The sequence below is a fragment of the Suricata suricatta genome, chromosome 8, assembly GCF_006229205.1.
Source record: "Suricata suricatta isolate VVHF042 chromosome 8, meerkat_22Aug2017_6uvM2_HiC, whole genome shotgun sequence".
NCBI classification, from domain to species: Eukaryota; Metazoa; Chordata; class Mammalia; order Carnivora; family Herpestidae; genus Suricata; species Suricata suricatta.
This window is the reverse complement of record NC_043707.1, coordinates 24,564,889-24,585,212: the sequence shown is the minus strand read 5'-3', so window position 1 is coordinate 24,585,212 and position 20,324 is coordinate 24,564,889. Positions and strand designations below refer to the sequence as shown.

General features: G+C 46.1%; 1 protein-coding gene across 1 annotated transcript in view; it reads left to right on the top strand.

Annotated features, from left to right (window-relative positions):
- GALNT17 (polypeptide N-acetylgalactosaminyltransferase 17) overlaps positions 1-20,324 on the top strand; it is a 430,076-nt gene that overhangs the window by 208,193 nt on the left and 201,559 nt on the right. The window contains exon 4 of the mRNA XM_029948842.1: positions 18,845-19,019. Coding sequence (XP_029804702.1) covers positions 18,845-19,019 — 175 coding nt within the window. The remainder of the gene's footprint in view (positions 1-18,844; positions 19,020-20,324) is intronic.

Below are 20,324 nucleotides of genomic sequence, written 5' to 3'. Positions count from 1 at the left end.
GTTTCTTAGCTCTGATTGTGTGTGTGTGTGTGTGTGTGTGTGTGTGTGTGTATTCTTTAGAGCTTTCTCTCTGTAATATGTCACCTTCAAATAGTGACAGTTTTACTTCTTACTTTCCAATCTGGATGCCTTTTCTTTTCTTTTCTTTTTTTCTTAGCTTTCCTGGTTCCTTTTTTCTTTTAGTGCATGTTTTACGAAATGCCTGATATCCTGTCATGTCAAGGACAAGAGCACTGACCCATGTGCTATCCTAATTGGTTACAAAAGTCTCTTCTGGAGAAGATAGCTAAGTCATGAGCGAGCCCAGGGAAGCACAGGGCACTCCCCAGGGGGGACACGTGGCAGGCCATTGGCTACAATGGTTCTGGGGACAAGGCAAAAATCGAGAAAGAAGGAATGGCTGTTTTTTTGCTCTGCCGGCGACCTCATCAAGGCGCGCTGCCTACTCTTAGGAGGAGGTTGAAGCAGCCCGCGTCCAGGGGATGAAATGAATGGTCCTCAGCTGATCCAGGCAGCAGGCATAACTGTGTCAGCCTGTGGTCAGAATATCCAATTATAGGGAAGAATGGGGACCATCCATCCTCATTCAGACATCATTTTACTCATCAGAGCAGTGAAGATGACAAAGATTAATAAGGGTCCATGTCGGTGAGGATACAGAGAAGACAGACTCTCATGTACCTCTCATGGGACAGAACCACATATCTGGAGAACGATTTATCATATTCATATTTAAAGTTCTTGGCTCATTCAAACCATCTCTCCTCAGCTGAAAATGAGGTAAGCTTACAGGAGCAAGAGTAACGGCAGCTCACAATGTATCTGCCTTGGCACTGTGGACAGTTGGCTGCAGTGGCTGTATGTCATTGTCACCTTGGATCCCTCCTCGCCACCCTTCTGGACACTCCCTTTGTCCCCTCCCCAATGCTGAACTCCATGCTTTTCTCTTCTCTTGGTTTACGTGCTTATTTAGGGGAAACGGAACAGCTAGAAGCGTCATTAAGATAGGCTACAAGGAAGATAAAGTCTTTTGTGATCATCCACTTCTGAAGAAAGCTTTATCCTAATTTTCCGTGTGATTGATGGGCTGGTTGAGATACATATTACCTTCTTTCAGATTCTGACGCTTTGGGCTTCATTATCTTCTTTCAATGTTTTGTAAAGGAACCAAAGGCATTCCGATTTCTGATCCTTTGTGTGTGGATTTTTTTTTTTCCTTTTGGAAACCTGGTGGAATCTTCCGTCACCAGAGTTTTGAAATCCACAATGAGCCTTAGTGTGAGTCCGTTTAGTGGCTTCAATCTGGAATCTAACGCCTATCAGTTTTTGGGAAATTTCTTGGAACATTTCATTGATAATTCCTCCCCGTTTTCCTCGCTTCTCTATTTCAGCATCTCCCATTATTCCATTAGTAAGCCTTTTGGGTGGAACCTTTAATTTTCTTATCTTTTCTCTGCCACCTTATCTATATTTTTGCCCTATTTTGTTTGCTCTCTCTTCAGTTTTATCTTCCTTCCCTTCTAGTTTTTGTTCTAGGTTTTTTTTATCTCTGCTATCACGATTTTACTTCCAAGTGCTCATTTTTATTCTCTGTGAGTTCCTTTTTATAGCATATTGTTCTTATTTAATAGAAGCAATATGTTTTCTTATCCCCTGGAGGATATTAATAATCTTTCATCTTTTGTTTTGTTTTTTTTGTTTTTCTCCCTGCACAGTCTGTTTCCACACTTTTTTTTTTTTTTTTTTTTTTTGCTTTTTGCTTTTTGGTGTCTGTCTCCCACATCAGACAGAGGCTTCTCGCCGAGGCCCCATGAGTCTGCTGTCTGCTCACGACTGCCACTAGTTTTGACAGCAGAGGGTCACAGGGGCTGGAGCACAGGTGGGGACAGGGATCTAGTGATCCGTTTCCTTTCGAATAGGCTTCACTCTGGTTCCCCCCTCAGTTCTGTTTCCCCATTTTACTCACACCCCAGTTCAAGAGGTACCGCTGCTGCTGGCTGCATTGTCTCTTGAGGATTCTACGGTGTATATTGAATTGGTTTCTCGGTGTTTTTCCCATCATTAGCTGGAAGGCAGGTGCTAGACTTCTCTTAGTGCACTTTCTACCACGTTCCAGCTCCCCCGGCATTGTGGCTGGTGTCTCTTGTGTTTTCTCCGACCCTGGAAAAGTATGTATGATTTCTTTTATTTAAAAAAAAATCACTTTCCTATAGTTTTCAGTGTTTTTTGAGTAGGAAAGTATGTCACATTCATGAGTTAAATTCATCGTCTCCCCAAATTCCCATATTAATTTTTAAGAACTTTTAATATGAATTGATAAATTGCTCCCCAGATATGTGGTCTGTCCCATGAGAAGGGTATGCAAGAATCTCTTTCCCTGCATCCTCACCAACACCAAATCTTCTTTATCTTTTTTGTCTTTGTGGTTCTGATGCATGAAAAATGACATACTTTTAAATCTACATTAAAAAAATTTTTTAATGTTTATTTTTGAGAGAGAGACAGAGTGCAAGCAGGAGAGGGGCAGAGAGGGAGGGAGACACGAATCTGAAGACAGGCTCCAGTCTCTGAGCTGTCAGCACAGAGCCTGATGCGGGGCTCAAACCCATGAACTGTGAGATCATGACCTGAGCTGAAGTCAGGCGCCCAACGAACTGAGCCACCCAGGTGCCCCTAAATCTACATTTTTTTAATCCTAGGGATGATGGGAACTTATTTTTATTGTCTAACTGTCTTTATTTTTTTAGAAATCTGTCAGTTGATGACCCCTCATTTGTTTTTCTCCTGGACAATTTATTTATTTTCACTTTACTGAGTTGTAAGAACTTTATAGATATTAAATAAATTTCTTTCACATTCATCTTACAGGTATTTCTCCCCAACTTGTGCTTTTGACTTTAATTTGTTTATTGCATTTTTTGACAAAGAAATTTTTACATTTTTTTATGTTTTTATTTTATTTTTGAGAGAGACTGTGTGGGAGCAGGGGAGGGGCAGAGAGAGAGGGAGACATAGAATTGCAAACAGGCTCCAGCGCTGACAGCTCAAAGCCTGACATGGGGCTCAAACTCATGGACTGTGCGATCTTGACCTGAGCTGAAGTTGGACACTTAACTGACGGAGCCACCCAGGCACCCCACAATTTACATTTTTATGTAGTCAGATTCATTAGTCTTTCCTTCTGGTGATGTCCCAAGAAAGTTGCTCATCATCCCTAGGTGGCACAAATATTAATGCATATATTCTACAGGTAAACCTTTTGATTTCCAAAATAAATTCAAAATGGATTAAACAGTTTTGGGTCCAGGTATAAGAGTTTCAGCATAGGATCCTTGTCTCAAAATGTGCTTATCTCAATTTATTTAATGCTCTATCCTTTAACCACTAATTTGAAATTTCTTATTTTCATATGCTACTGTATTTTAGATTTGGAAACATGGCGGCTGAATCACATGAGGACTGACTGACTGGTTTTGGAGGAGGGTGAAGAGGAGGGAGGAGTTATGGAGGGAATGTTGGCTCCGGTCACAGGATGGGTATTGGTGCTACTCATTAAGAAGGGGGAAATGGGGGCGCCTGGGTGGCTCAGTCAATTAAGCATCTGATATCGGCTCAGGTTATGATCTCATGGTTCATGGGTTCAAGCCCTGTGTTGGGCTCTATGCTGACAGCTCAGAGCCTGGAGCCTGCTTCAGATTCTGTGTCTCCTGCTCTCTCTGCCCCTCATCGGCTCATGCTCTGTGTCTCTCAAAAATAAATGAATGGTAAAAAAATAACAATAATGAAAGAAAAATGATATGGCAGAAGTGGTGGGTGTGAGAGGGGGACTGAGTTCACGGTTTTGGATATGTCAAGTGCAAATTCCTATGGAGGTGCCTTTAAAGCTTAGGGGAAGGGTAACTTCAGCCATCAAAGCAGTATTAGTGGTGGGGTGCCTGGGTGGCTCCATTGGTTAAGTGTTCGACTCTTGATTTCAGTTTAGGGCATGATCCCAGGGTCGTGGGATCAAGCCCCACATTGGGCTCTAACCTGGGCATGAAGCCTGCTTGAGATACCCTCTTCCTCTTCCCCTCTTCCCCTCTCTCTGCCCCTCCCACCACTACCCCCCACCCCCGCCAAAAAAGAGTATTAGTGCCTTAAAATAATATTGGAATAAAATAATATTAAAATAACATTAGAATCTTCTTCATTTCTACTATTATAATCCTTAATACATCTTTAAATAGGTCTTATCAACAGTTTTCAACTACTTTTTAAAAACTTTCCTCATTTTCTTCTGTGTTCTTAAGCAATAGCATGTGGAGGAAAAAGCAGAATCAAATCCCACGTGGTGTCAGCCAAGGTACTTACCTTTTCTGATGTTGAATTCATTGGGGATAACAGTGGCTTTTCAGCAGTGTTTAAATTGTGAGGTTTATTAGAGGTGTTACTCGCAGAAGCCCACAGTGCAAGTTCCTACTGAGTGTGCTCATAGTATTGTTGGATTCGCTAGCCCCAGCTTGTTCTTGAACATTCTGCAGCTTGTGTTACCTCCCTGGGGAAGCCTTCCCGGATTTCCCAGCTGCGGCAGGACTGGGGACCCTTCGCCTCTGCTGCCCGGGCACCACTGAGGGGTTCGGCTCAACACTTGGCCTGCCACCCTGCCTTTGTGTATTTGCCCATCTGTGGATTCAGGGCACGATCCGTAGCTCCTTCCGCGCTGCCTTCCCAGGGCCCTGCACGCTGCCGAGTGATTGCCCAACATGTGCTTGAACTGCGTGAGCACGAAGACGTGTTTTCTACTTCCTCTGCCGTCATCTGGGGAGGGTTTGCATTTGGCCTTGTTGGGCGCACTGGAGCTTTGATGGTCTGGTTCTTTCGGTTTAGGTCTCCGAAAGCACGTTTATCTAGGAATCCTTTCTGCTGCTTCCCGGTGCACACCCCATCACACTCTTCCCTAGGTTGGTGAGTCGGAGGTTGAGAGCAGGGTGGGTTGAATTAGAAAACGTTTTTGGGTGGAAGGCTATCCCCTCTGGACTTCCAAAAGGGATTTTAGAGACGGCACAATGGCATTGTTTGCTTTTCTTCTTGGTTTATAATTGCACGGATAGGAGGAGTCCTGTGCTTCTGGAAGATAACATTTTCCCTGTGTTGTTGAGGCTCTGAGTCAAGCAGCCAGGAGACACCTTGTTATCACACAGCGCCGTGCCCCATGCCGGGCCAGGCTTCCTTATTGGAACATCATCTGCCTTTCCCCTTGCCTATAAAGAACCTTCCTAATCAGAAACAATACTCGGTTTTGTCCCCAATCAGATCACTGCAGTGTGACAGCATTTGCTCTGAGGGTCTGTAATCACAACTAGCTCGTGTATTTACATTTCTCCTTGTGTATTTTTAGGCTGTGAGGAGGAGAGATTAAGAAAGAGAGTGTAGGGGCACCTGGGTGGCTCCGCAGGTTGAACATCTGACTTTGGCTCAGGTCATGATCTCATGGCTCGGGAGTTTGAGCCCTGGGTCAGGCTCTGTGCTGACAGCTCAGAGCCTGGAGCCTGTTTCAGATTCCCTGTCTCCCACTCTCTCTGCCCCTCCTCTGCTTGCACTCTGTCTCTCTCTCAAAAATAAATAAACACTAAAACAATTAAAAAAAATTTTTTTAATGTTTTATTTATTTTTGATACGGACAGAGACAGAGCATGAGAGGGGGAGGGGCAGAGAGAGAAGGAGACACAGAACCAGAAGCAGGCTCCAGGCTCTGAGCTAGCGGTCAGCACAGAGCCTGACGTGGGGCTCGAACCCACGAACGTGAGATCTGACCTGAGCCGAAGTCTGAGGCTTAACCGACTGAGCCACCCAGGCGCCCCTAAAACAATTTTAAAAATGAAGATAAAGGGGCGCCTGGGTGGCTCAGTTGGTTAAGCGTCTGACTTCTGCTCAGTGATCTCATGGTGCGTGGGTTCCAGCCCTGTGTCAGACTCTGTGCTGACAGCTAACTCAGAGCCTGGAGCCTGTATTCATATTCTGTATCTCCCTCTCTCTCTGATCCTCCCCTGCTTGTGCTGTCTCTGTCTATCTCTCAAATATAAAAAAAAAAAAAAGAAAAAAAAAGAAAAAAAAAGGAGGAGAAAGAGAGTGTATATCTTTACACCAGAGATGGAAGAACCCCAGTGAAAACTTCACAGTCTAACTGGCTTTAACATTCACTAGTACAGCAATGACACCTTACTATTTTGAAATAGTTACAAATTCACGGGAGGTTGCAACAATGTAGGAGAAGACTTACATGTCTTCACTCAGTTCCTCCCATGGCTACCGTCTTGCAGACTCTAGGACAGGATCCTAACAAGTGCATTGACTTTGGTACCATCCACGGACCTTAGTCTGATTTCTCCAGTTGAATGTGCGTGTGTGTGTGTGTGTGTGTGTGTGTGTGTAGGCAGTTCTGTACAGTTTTATCACACGTATGGATTTTTGTAACCCACACAATTAAGGCACAGACCTGTCCTAGCACCTCAGAGCTCCCCTGTCCTCTCCCTCGATACCCACCCCCAACTCCCACCCCCATCCCTGATCCCTGACAGCCTCCAATGTGTTCTCTATCCTATCATTCTGCATTCCAAGACTGGTCCCTCAGTTGAACCACACAGTATCGAATCTTTGTGATTGGCTTTGTACACTCAGCACGCACCCCTTGAGACCTGTCCACATTGCTGTGTGCAGTGAGTTCAGTGCTTTTTACTTCTGCACAGGGTTCCATGATATGGCTTCACCACAGTGTGTTGGAACCATGGCCTGTTGAAGGACATTTGAGTTATTTCAGTTTGGGGTTTTTTGTAAATACAGTTGCTATCAGTGTTTGTGCACAGATGTTTGTAGGAAAAGCAATATTCGTTTCTGTGGGGTCAAGGTCAATGCCCAAGAATGCAATTGTTGAGTCTCACGATACCTACACGTTCAAACGGGCTCTTTTGGTCATTTAGTCCATTTGTGTGACATCCCCTCTTTAAAAAACCTGATTAACTCCTAATCTTCCAACCCAGCCTCCAGTGGAGAAAACGTTTCTGTTTTAACCTTGATGCCCATGACTATAGTGCCAAAGGGGATGGTTGTGTTCCACGAGAACCAGGAGTTTTCTAGAATAGTGTTGAAACTTTTGCCCTGTGGTCAGACTTTGGGTTTACCTTGATAGGAACCCAATAAGGATGCTGGAGGATTTGACCCACCCCAGGGACAAGAGTGAAGCTGGGCCAGGGGAAAGTCAGACCCAGGCCCAAAAAGTGTTTGCTCGTGACTGGTCATCTCCAGAGAGAGTTGGGACATATGGAAATAGGAAGAAGCGACAGTGGGAAGTTCTCAAATAGATGCAGGGAAGCTTGGGGCACACAGAGGGAAGTGTGTAGATGGGATTCGACGTGTAAGAACTGATCAGTGGACTGGAGTTTCAGAGAGTGGGAATCTCAATCGGAGCAAAAGGGATGCCAAAGGCTGCTTGGACAGCCCAGCCTGGGGTTGGGGATCTGCCAGGATAGAGGTGGGACAGGTGGAGAGCTGGAGCAAGGAAGCCCAGATGAAGCTGTTTTCACCTTTGTTCCTCAAAGAGCAGCGTTCAAGCATTGACCTTACTTTATTGGAAAAATGATCTGGGTACTTGAGTTGGCATTGACAGGGGTGTCTGTGGATTACTTTAGCGCCTAGCTCTGGTCCACTTGCTCTTTGGCCTCAGGCTATGTATGCTGCGGCGGGGGGGTCTGGAAAGACCTGTGAGAGAGACCAGCCAAGAGCCTGGAGCAAACCCTTTACTTGCTCCTGCGCTTACACCCTTAGGATAAGATGTCTGCCTTCAGAGTCCTGAGCGTAGGTGCTGACTGGACACTAATTTCCTGCTTTTCTCACACACGAGAGAGGCCAATCAGCTGCTGGTAAAGCACCCCTGTGGGACGTCTAGGAACACTGGAAGCGCTGGTCCAGATGCGGACTGGGTGTCAAACAGCAGCTCAAGCTGAGGGCTCCTGACCAGGTGTGGCACTGCCACCCCAGGGGCCCCTGGCTCAGTGTAAATGCAACACAAACACATCTGGCTCTCTGGCACTCTCTCTTCTTGAGACCTTTCCCATTTCATTCTTTTTCCTGCGCAGACAGCGTCCTCCTGGGTGGTAGTCCGGCTCGCGTCTGCTCTGCCTGGCCGGCACCTGTAGTCTATATCTTGAGACTCTCTTGGGTTAGCAGAGACACACATTAGGTCCTGCAGGCCTTTGGGACCCTAATAAAAGGTGCCATGTTCAGAACACTTTCATGCTATATGACGCTTGAATGTGCGCCATTTCTATGTGAGCATGCACAAGTGTCTTCCTTATGCATAGGACCCATGCTGCCATTGACCTTGGGGCATTCAGGACCCTGAAGACAGAGTTCCCAAGTGCCAGAGAGGAGGGGACTGACCAGATGCCTTGCTCTGAGTTATTCCATTCCTGGGCTTGCCAATAGCATTTAAAGAAAACTCGAAGTGACCAAGCGCCAAGATGTGACCCGGTTCTCTCCAGGGCTTCATGTTTCTTGTGTTCTGTTTTGCTGTCTCCCCCCCTCTACACCCCACCCTTGCCCTTAATGACTGTGACTTTTGTTATTTCAAGGAAAATTTTTGCGGGCTTCAGAGCATTCAGAATCAATATCACAGTAAATAAGAAACATAATGAAAGAAAAGTGCACTCCAGCCTGTAGACAAATTTTATCACTTAAATTCACACGTTATTATTAGAATCAGCTGCAAACACCAGACTTTCGACTGCCTTTTGATGGGGCAAGATAGGAGAGTGCTCTTTTAATTTGAGACGGCAACTTGGAGGCACCACCTATGGGCATGATGATGTTTCCCATTTGGGCTGCTTGTCATTTTTTTTTAAAGGTGAAATTCAAATGGAGGAAGCAGTCGAGAGGAATTTCTTAACAAAAGAATTGAAATCGGGGATGGCTTTCCTTTTCAAAGCACCTCTCATGAATGCACAACTCTGTGTGATATATTTAGTTTAACACTTTGGTGTTTTGTGCCTTACATCCCTTTTCTTGCTTCTTTTCGTCTTTTGCTTTCTTTGGTCCTTGCTTTGATCTCACTATGGAATAGCCTTTAAAAACCCTTTCACACACAGCAAAAACATCTCTTTTTAATCTCCCCCATTCTTCCTGAAGTTTTCTGCTCCCGCCTCTTTTTTTTTTATTCTCCCATCCCATAGTCAGAAAATGCATTATTTAAGTCACAAAGCTGAGAGCTGCTCAGAGAGTAAAATATGCATTACAGCTGTCTTCTGTGTTATTTCAGCATGCATTTGCACATGCTTGCTTTCTCCCTACAGATGTTCATAAAGGCCAGGATTTCAGAGACAGTGGAGAAGGGGCCGGAGGTCACTGCTGTCCCTTCAGAGTCTGGTCGGACTGTCTAGAGGAGCTCAAGGTTCAGCAGATTCTTCTAGATGCCTCCCAGCTCTTTGGAGCCCTCATCCTCCTCCATGGGCCCGTTCTCTGGCCAACCAACATCCAGGGACAGGTGCCTAGAAAGCTAGATGCATGTACCAAGCCCACAGGGAGAGGGTGGATGCTTCAGAGTCACAGAGAGGGCCATTCTAGGACATACCTGGGTCCTCAACTGCTGTGTGCAAGGTGCCGTTCTACATGAGCAGACAGACAACATCGGGTGTCACGGCCTCGCATCCACAGGAAGCAGGGGCAGAATGACAGAAAGCACGACTATGTCACTTACAGACTGCGTGACTTTCACTAAGGACCTTACCCCGTCTGCGCCTCAGTTTCCTCATCCATAAAATGGAGATCATAACAGAGTCATTACAAGTAAAAGGTGTTAATATGGCCAAAGTGGCTACAACAGGATATGGCACTTAATTAGTGCCAAGGAGGGCTAAATGTTAGAGCAAACATTTAAAACAGATCAATGTCGAAACAAAAGTTGTAGAATGTTAGGAGTTTGCAAGCTAAGTCATTCTCTCATGTGTTACAGAAGGGGAGCAAATCTGAATAGTGCTTTGGAGCATTTCGTGATTAGCTGACATCCTCAGTCACCTTGCCTCGTGGTTTCAGCATCTAGATGTTTCATTATAGAGACAGGCGAGCCTAGTATTTGAAGTATTTGAAAAGTTGGGATTATTAGCAAAAAGGAACTTTGCAACCGTGAAGCTGGCCTCACCAGGGTGTGCTCGCTGTGAAGCTAATGAAATTGATGTTTGGGGACCTCTCACTGGTTTGGTCCCCCTGACAGTGGGTTCACCCCGAAGCCCGTGTGTTTTTGGAAAATTTATGAAAGAGAGTTTCTTTTCCTTAAAGAGGATCTTCCAAATTTACAAACCTGAGGTCCTACGAAACCCAGATTTGTTTCTGGAACTTATCTCCATGTGACACACGCGAAGCCTGTTTAGTGCACCACCAAGATATGTGACCCGGGTCTTCTACCCTCCCCCCTTTTTTTAATTTTAAAAGGTAATTTAAAAAAATGCATTATTTGGGGCACCTGGGTGGCTCAGTCTGTTAAGCATCAGACTTCAGCTCAGGTCATGATTTTGCGGGTCATGAGTTGGAGCCCCATACCGGGCTCCCTGTGCTGTTAGCATGTGCGGAGCCCACTTAGGGTCCTCTGTTCCTCTCTCCCCTCTCAAAGATAAATAAACATAAAAAAATCTCATAAAAAGAGAGACTGCAGAAATGTAGGGCATCGTGACTAACAACTCCGCTAAAACCCTGTGTCGAAAACCGTGTTTTCTCCCTGAACGATCTTAATGCCCCCAAGTGCGGTGAGCTGAAAGTTTGCATCAGGGATGGAGAGAAGGCTGGTGTCAGGGGAATTGAGGGGGATAACAAGATCCAAGGGCTGGGTTCTCTCCTCAGAGAGGCCAGAACCCTATTCACGGGACCTGGAGTTGCTTTGGTAACAAGCTTCCAATCAATCAGGTGACCCAAATGAGGGTCGGGAAAGCAAACTGGCAACAAAATACAGATGCAGATCTTCAGTGAGGCCAGGTGTTATAATTCACACTGAAAACAACTTTCCATCTCTCTTTCCCCAACTCCCAAGTTGACCCACGTTTACACACCAAAGGCCACATGCTGCTTTACTCCATTTTATGAAATATCCAGAAGAGGCAGATTCCTAGAGATAGAAGGCATCTAATCTCTAGATTAGTGGGTGCCAGAGGCTGAAGGGGTGGTAGAAAGTGGAGAGGGACTACTTCTTGGGTGCAGGGTTTACACTTGGGATCATGGAAGGTTCTAGAACCTGAGGGTGGTGATGGCTGCACCACACTGCAAATGCACAGAATGCTACCGAGTCGTACACTTACAAATAATCAAAATGGTCACTCTCATGTGTATTTTACCATAATAAAAACAATGAAAAAAAATCCATCAGTGCTTTCAAGAAGTTTTGGGCTTGTGTGAGAATCGTCCGGGGTGCTGGTCAACCCTATGAATGCCAACTAAATGGGAAACTCTTAGAGTGTGCCTGAGGACTGCACTTGCACAAGTTCCCGGCTAATTCCCAGGCACAAGTTCCTGGCTAATTCCCAGGTAGGGACCCTGTTCTAAGGAACATTGGCTTTGAGGCAGGCACTTTTTGGTTTTTTTTTTTTTTTTTTTTTTTTTTGCTTTTAATTGGAACACGCCATATGTGCCGTTTTCTCACCACAGCTGTCACAACCCATGCATTGCCAACTAACGGCATGCCCAAAGCTCAGCAGCTGCCAGCAGGGAGATGTGTTGGTTATAAGTGGCTGTGGTGGTGACAGCAGCACTGATGGTGACAGACCATCTATCGGTAGAGTTGGGACACTAGTAGCAATAGTAAGAGGGGTCACGGGATTGAGGACAGAAGCCGGGAACATATGAGATCCTGGTCAAGGGTGACCTAATGGTGAGCTTGCTTCATGCCGGGGTGACCGGAAATGGGGATCCAGTTTTGAAAATGGCAAGACAAACCCTCACCGTGTAGACCGAGGTCTCTTTCAAGGAGCTGAATCTTACAGATGAGGCAAGAGAAGATTCAGGTAGTGGGAAAGGCAGAGATGGGCAATAGCACCCCTTGCTGGGATTCTGGAACTTCTGCTCAGTTAGGATGAGTCCTGTTCCACATACATGGGCTAATTTGTGCAGATGGCATTCATTCATCAGGAGGGTAGCAGCAATAGCCTCTTGGAATTTGTTAGAAATGCATGTTCTTGGACCACACCCCATACCTACTGGGGATTCTGATGCTGGTCAACATTTGAGAAACGCTCCTCTAAGCGTAGACTCATTCTCCTGTTGCCATTATCTTGAGAATTAGAACATTCAATTAAGTCTCATCATCAAGACATTGTAACTGTGTGAGGGTTGAGAGGTACAGATGTGACTCAGCCCTGGGCCACATGGCCACTTCCAAGTTTATATCTTTGTGGCACTGAGAATCATGGACTGGTTTTGGGGACCAGGTAGAGATGAGTCTGCAAGATAAACACTTGCTTCCGAGCAGGGCTTAGACACAGGACAGATGGCTTATTTTCTAATATCACCGAAAGTGTGGGATCTAGATATAATTCTGTAATCATGTTTCTGCTGTAGTTTCAGTCTTTATAACTTTCTTGTTGCCAACATGTATTTCGTAAGCCTGGTTGACAGGTGTTTCTTTTATTGGTAAGAAGATATATCTCTCTTCTGGTCCCTTCTGATCACAGACAGTATTTGCTTCTTCCCTCTTGACCTCCGCAAATGCTATTTACCGAAACCTTAAGGAACACAAAGATTCCCAAACGACTCAGGACCAATTTACTATTGGACTTTATAACAACTGGAAGGTAAACATTTATTTTTGCAGACATGAGGTTTTGTTTCTTCTCTCCGAGTTTGCTGGTGAGAAAAATAATGTGTAAAATAATGTGTAAAATGTTTTTCTTACTGTTATTATACTATCCAAACATGGTTTCGCCTGTCAAGGATGATAAAGCATTTTAGGTGGTGGAGGTGACATTTCTTAGTGCTGTCAGGTTGGGGTCACCTCAGCATTGTCACCTTCCCTGGTGAGCCTGGGGGCCTCGATTTTACTTTGTTAACTTATGGGCTCTCTCACTTCAAGGCAATTTCCAAATCTCAACACCCCAGTGCCTCAGACTACTAAAATGGTGTTCCACCAGGATTAGTCTTTCTAGAAGGCTCCTGAGCTCTCCTCCTCATCCACTGCTCTTGATGCAAGCCTATCCCTTCAGGGCACAGCTGCTTCCAGGAGGGAATTCCTTTTTCTCTCTGGTCCCATCAGGAGCCTACTGTTTGTCTAGATCTATGGGCCGTCCTCAGCTCTCATTTTCTCTAATGCAGTTGATTTTCCTGACATTGGATGTTGGGTTACTCTTTGAGGCTAAGAACTGTGTCATTTTCAGCCATGCAGGTACCCTGTCTATATGTGAAATGAATACACGTATCTTCCTGTTGGAAACTCTCCCCTTGACAGGATTCTGCCCCCATGACGCTATTTCTTTTCTTCTTTTAATATAATTTATTGTCAAGTTGGTTTCCATATAACACCCAGTGCTCATCCCAACAAGTGCCATCTCCACGACCATCACCCACTTTCCCCTTTTCTCCCTTCATGACGCTATTTCTAGCCAGCCTCGTTTCCTAGCTCCTCTCCCTGCCTCCTTAATGTGCATGTGTCCCGCTCCATCTCTTGGAGTCTTCGGTCTCTCATGTGGCCTCCTCTCTCACCACTGCGTCCCCTACGCTCTGTGCCTTTCTCCTCACCTCTGGGTCACTAGTTTGGTTCAATGGTTTACCTGAGTGTCTCCTGTCACCTCACCTTGTCCCCAGGCTGTTCTTCTATTTCTCTTCTTTGTCTTTTTAAAAAAAATTAATGACATCTTCCCACTCCTCAGACACTAGTGATTCTGCTATACCTACAAAGACCCAGTTCCATGCTTCTGTATTTCCCTGTGTGTTTGTGTGTCTTGGGTTAGTGAGAACACATGTCCAGACCTTCTGCGTAACTCAAACACTACCCTCTTCATGAGCGCCCCCAGCCAAAATATTTTCTCCCTCTTCATAGCATTTCTTTCTGTGGCGATTTTTCTTGGGCTATTAGCCCCATGTTTCTGGCCATACCGAACACTGTCATTTTGGGGACATCTCTCACCTGCTGAACTAGATTGTAAGCATTGTGTCTGAAGTGGTATTAAATCCAGGCAAAAGCGCCAGTCTCTACCTTTTGAAATGTAGAACCACGTGCAGTGACTGGGAAAAGAAGCCCAACCTGTATGACTTATTGAACCCTGCTGGTCAGACAGTGGCATCTGCCATGGCGTCCCCCTAAAAGCCCACTGACCAGCACTTCTGTTGTGTTTAGAACAATATGTCCTCAAACCTTGTAAGTGAGCATGGTGTTTACTCCTATGGAGGGGGCCCCAGACTTTAAAATGACATTGACTAGCCAGAAAGACAAGCTGTCATTCATGTATTGGTAATATTAACAGACCAATTATTATTAGGAATAATATTCCTTGAATGCTTAAAACCAAGGATTAATGTATTTATGTAACATCTCACTTAACAGACACAGGGCTAGTACTGAATGATTTGAAGTTATCTCTTTACACTTCTCAAAGCCCTTTCATTCCCGTATCTCAGGAGCCTTGAGATGCAGAAGGCAGTGGCAGTGAACTGCGCTGTCCTGTTGCTCTCTCCACCCGGGCTCCTCAGTCACAGCCAATGAGCAGATGAGGGAACCACTTGACACTGAGACATGGTGCCTGGCACATAGAGGTGCTGACACCCAGTTACCAGGCAGAGCCACAGCGAGGTCCCAGGCAGCAAAAGGGTACCCGCACCTGCAGGTCCCCTGGTGTGGTGCTTAGCACTCAGTGCTCAGAATAATCTCCCAGCACTTACAGAGATTCCCAAAACTCCTCTCACAATGGGCTGCTCCTCGTGCATGGGGCGGTCTCCCATTGCACCTTTCTGTAGGTCCGATGCGCATGCATGATCCACTGCCTTCCATCGCATGTCCCTTCCTTCCCTACCCACCCGCCCAGCACTCAAGAGGAAAACTGAAAAGCCAAGCAGGCCTGGCCTGCCCAATTCTTGCCAGAATTCTTGTTCCAAGAAATTTAATGAACAGACAGGAAGATCCAGCTAGCATTCAATCAATAGATGGTTTCTAGAAGCTGAAAACTCCTTGGGCACCCTGGTCCCATGTTTTTGATTATCCTCTCTCATTTATAGTGAGTGAAGAGGCAGAGAGTCCCCACAGCCTGGCTTCTCCACCAGCCCCCTCCCCAACCCTGGGATAATGGCAAGGACATTAGTCATACTGGTGAGACCAGTGGGTGAAATCATCAACACTAAATAACTTTTATTTTTAAGTTTATTTATTTGTTGAGAGAGGAGAGGAGAGAGCAGGTGGAGGAGGGACAGAGAGAGGGAGGCCCAAGCAGGCTCCATGCTGTCAGCACAGGGCCTGATGCGGGGCTTGAGCCCATGAGCCAGGAGATCATGACCTGAGCCCAGATCAAGAGTCAGACGCTTAACCGACTGAGCCACCCAGGCATCCCAACAATAAATAACTTCTTGAGGGTGTATAATGTGCCAAGCGTGCACCAAGAAAGCTTTATGCATTTTGAGCTTAGTGGTTCTCAAAGTGGTTCCCCATAGTACAGCATGGGCACCCTCTGGGTCTTGTTAGAAACACAAATTCTCATGGGGCATCTGGGTGCCTCAGTCAGGGTCCGACTCTTGATTTCAGCTCAGGTCCTGATCTCAAGGTTCCTGAGATCAAGCTCTGCTCCAGGCTCTGCACTGTCAGTGTAGAGCCTGCTTGGGATTCTCTCTCTCTCTCTCCCTGCTCCCTCCCCACCCCCCACTTTCATGCACGTATGTACACTTTGGTATACATTCCCTCTCTCAAAATAAATAAATAAACGTTAAAAAAAAAAAAGAAACACAAATACTCAGCCCCACCCCTGACCTTCCGAAAATGAAACTGTGGGGGAGGGGCCTCACAATCTGTTTCAGCATCTCCAACTGATGCCGACACCCCCTCCAGTTTGAGAGCCATCGTTCTAGTGTTTGGGCCTTTTCCCATCTTGGGTGCAGCTTCCTCAGGCTCCCCTGGGCTGCTGTGAAATCTGTCCAGGTGCCCTACACCTGTGGGGATGGAAAGAGAGAACATTATTACTGATGCCAGCTACCTGCTCAGGACTGAGCAAATATTTACGAAATGCCCGCGATCATTCTAGGCATTCTGTCTCTATTTTTTTATTTTAAAGAAAGACAAGAGCACACATGCATGAGCAGGAGATGGGCAGAGGGAGAGGGAGAAAGAATCTTTTTTTTTTTTTAATGTTTTTTATTTTTGAGAGACAGAGCGAGACAGTATGAGCAGGGGAGGGTTAGAAAGAGAGGGAGACACAGAGTTCGAAGACAGGCTCCAGGCTCTGAGCTAGCTGTCAGCACAGAGCCTGACATGGGGCTCGAACCCATTAACCTCCATATCGTGACCTGAGCTGAAGTCAGACGCTTAACCGACTGAGCCACTCAGGTGCCCCAAGGGAGAGAGAATCTTAAGCAGGCTCCAGAGTGTCAGTGCAGAGCCCGGCACAGAGACTGACACAGAGTCCAATCCAACAACTGTGAGATCATGACCTGAGCCGATGTCAAGAGTCAGACACTCAAGCAACGGAGCTGCCAGGCACCCCAGCATTCTGTCTATATTAACTAGTTCACTCCTCGCCACAACCCTATGAGGTCCTTACTATGATTATCACCCCCATTCTGCAGATGAGGAATTCGAGGCATGAATTGATCAGCTGAATCACCCAGAACTACTCAGGTGACAGCAGCGCTAGGTTCTGAGCCGCAGGCAGTCTGACTCCAGTGTAAATACCCAGCCACACATTATGCCTCCATAAAGGTTTCTGCCTCTTCCCCACTCAGGTTCTGATTTCCTCCTTTCCAAGCTCGAACCCCCCCCCCCACCCCCGTATTAGTTTTCTTGGGCTGCAATAGCAAGGGACCACAGACTGGAGGGTGGGGGCTTAAGCAGCAGAAATTTATTTTCTCACATTTCTGGAGGCTGCAAGTCCAAGATCAAGGAAGGTGTGGGCAGGACTGGTGTTTCCTGTGGTCTCTCCCCTTGGCTTTCAGATGGCCACCTTCCTTCCCGTGGTGTCCTCTGTGTGCGTGACCCTCCGTGGCTCCAAATCTCTTTTTATAAGAACACCGGTCAGACTGTATTAGGGCCGCATTAACAACCTCATTAAATTCTTTTTTTAAATGTGTATTTATGTTGAGAGAGTACGAGCAGGGGAGGGACAGGGAGAGAGGGAGAGAGAGAATCCCAAGCAGGTCTGCACTGTTAGCGCAGAGCACGAGGGGCTCCATCTCACGAACCACAAGATCATGACCTGAGCTGAAATTGAGAGTCAGATGCTTAACTGACCGAGCTGCCCAGGTGCCTTCAACCTCATTCAAAATTAATCACTTCTTTAAAGTCCCTGTCTCCAAGTATGATCATACTCTGAGGAAGTGGGGGTTAGGGCTTTGACAGGTGAATTTGTGGGGGGGTAGTACACAGTTCAGCCCATACTGTTTCTGGGCTCCCACCATCCATGCATTTGGCTGACAGGACCCCTTCTATGTCTCTGTGCCTTGGAGACTCTTGTTCCCATCCATCTACACATCCTGTGCTCTGTAGTTCCTCCTGGGTCACATGACTGCATCCTTCCCCGGGAACAACAACCGTGACATAGAGAGCTCAGCCTCTACCTGTGCTCAGTAGTATGGCTTTAAGTTCCTAAAGGTGCCATGTATAATTAGGAAGTGAGAGGTCTGCATGGCATCTATCAATACAACCTTTGGGGTTTCTCAGGAATGAAATTAGGGATAACAGTATTGCTTAAGGTACTGTTTGTGGACTCTCTGCATCAGAATCATCCGGACTGCTGGCAACCTCCGGCATGAGTCTCTCCAAGAGTGGATCTTGCAGTGTGTGTGGCTCTGAATCTTCTTCCAGGCAGCCCCTCGCCACCCTCCCCTACCTGGTGATTCTCTGTACAGAGAGGTGCCAACCATTCTGCCTGTGGAGTTAGGCACATATGGCTGTGTTTCAGCTCCTCTATGTCTAGGGGTGTGACCTTGGGACAAGTTAGCCACCCTAATTGCATTTCTTAATTTGCAAAGTGGAATTAATCTAGTTAATTCATGGAATTAATCTAGCTACCTCCTAGGTTGTGGTAAGGATTAAATTAGATCATATAAATAAAGCACTTCATACCACCTGCTTGGTGCAGAAGGGAGAGCATTCAATCTCTTGGTAGCATTACTTCTGCTGCCAGGGCGGCGCTTCTACTGCCAGGAAAAGATTACTTTGTATCCTAAGACCAAACCTTGTTAACTTTGCATCTGATGCGTGACTACGGGTCTGGGCCACCCAGGCCGTGTGCTGTAAGAGCCAGTGTATGTGCAAATGGAAAAACCTGTATAGAAGTTGAGAAGCAGGACCAAGGGGGCAGTAGGAGGGTAGGCATGCTGGCCTGGAAAGGAGGAAAGGCCACCAAGAAAAGAAACCTCTAGAGACATCTGACGGCCTGTGGCAGTCAGAGTATAACAGCCAGGTGCAGATTCTGTCCTGCTGTATACCTTGGATGCTGGGAGGACATTGCTGTCCCAGGTCAGTGTGTCAGCAATGTCTTCCGGCTCTCAGGCTGCCTGAGTTGTCTTTTCTACTGAAACAGCTAGCATGCCAACTCTTATGCCTCTCCAAACTTCCTGAAGATATGTTGGCCTCTCAGTGGGTCAGACACCCATGTGCAATGACATGTTTACGAACCTTCTTGCATTTTGTCATTTGTAGAAGAGCTGAAGGCCCCATTGGAAGAGTACGTCCAGAAGCGCTACCCTGGGCTGGTGAAGGTGGTGCGCAACCAAAAGCGAGAGGGCCTCATCCGAGCTCGCATCGAGGGCTGGAAGGCGGCCACTGGCCAGGTCACTGGCTTCTTTGATGCCCACGTGGAATTCACTGCTGGCTGGTAGGTCGCAAGCTAGACTGTAGGGGCACCCGGGACCTGCAGTAGGGTGACCAGGAGGAGCTAGAATCTGGCAGGTGGAAATGTTGCCTGTTTCTTCTGGGGCCATTAGAGCAATGGAGAAGGGTTGGTTGACACAGAAGGTGGGAGCCATAATCTGGGATAAAACTGGGAAGCAAGGAGCAGTTTTCTGTCTACTCTGTTCCTTATGGTTGTGGTCACCATCATCACCATCATCATCCTTATCATCATCATCACCATCATCATCATCATCACCACCATCACCATCATCACCATCATCATCATCATCATCATCATCACCATCATCATCATCATCATCACCATCATCATCATCATCATCATCATCATCACCATCATCACCACCATCACCATCATCACCATCATCACCATCATCATCATCATCATCACCATCATCATCATCATCACCACCATCACCATCATCACCATCATCATCATCATCATCATCATCACCATCATCATCATCATCACCATCATCATCATCATCATCATCATCATCACCATCATCACCACCATCACCATCATCACCATCATCATCATCATCATCATCATCATCATCATCATCATCATCATCATCACCATCATCATCATCATCATCATCATCATCACCATCATCACCACCATCACCATCATCACCATCATCATCATCATCATCACCATCATCATCATCATCATCATCATCATCACCGTCACTACCATTACCATCACCATCATCATCATCATCAAAATACACAGTGAAAATTACATACTAATTGGACAGAACTCAAGATGATTCTTATTCACGGGACAAGACAGCCACATCTGTTCTCTTCTCCCACTTTTCTTTGTTCCCTTTTCTGAGGAGGATGGTTGAGTGCTATTTTGAGGAAAGAGATCCATTTATAATCCTACCTACTCAGGTAAAGCCTCCCTGGAATATGAGGGATTATCTTTAACATCATTTGGAAGAAGGGTAGGGTGTATCTCTGCAAATGTGGCCCCCGATGGTTTCCTGGGTGAAAAGAACAATCTGGGAGGAATTGGGGGCACACAGAGAGGAGAAGACTTAGGAGGCAAGAAAAGGTTGGCATCAAAAAGCCCAAAATCATTCAATAAGCATGCTGACATTGGGTTAGGGCTTTACCATTGAAAAGCACAGTCACGTGGTTGTTGCTCACTGCCCACTGGGAAGTCAAGTCAGAGCTTAAACAATCTGTGTTCAGTTTGCTTAATTCCTAAGAAGCAGAGTCCTTCATTTCACACATCATGTTTGTAACATGTGCTAACTCA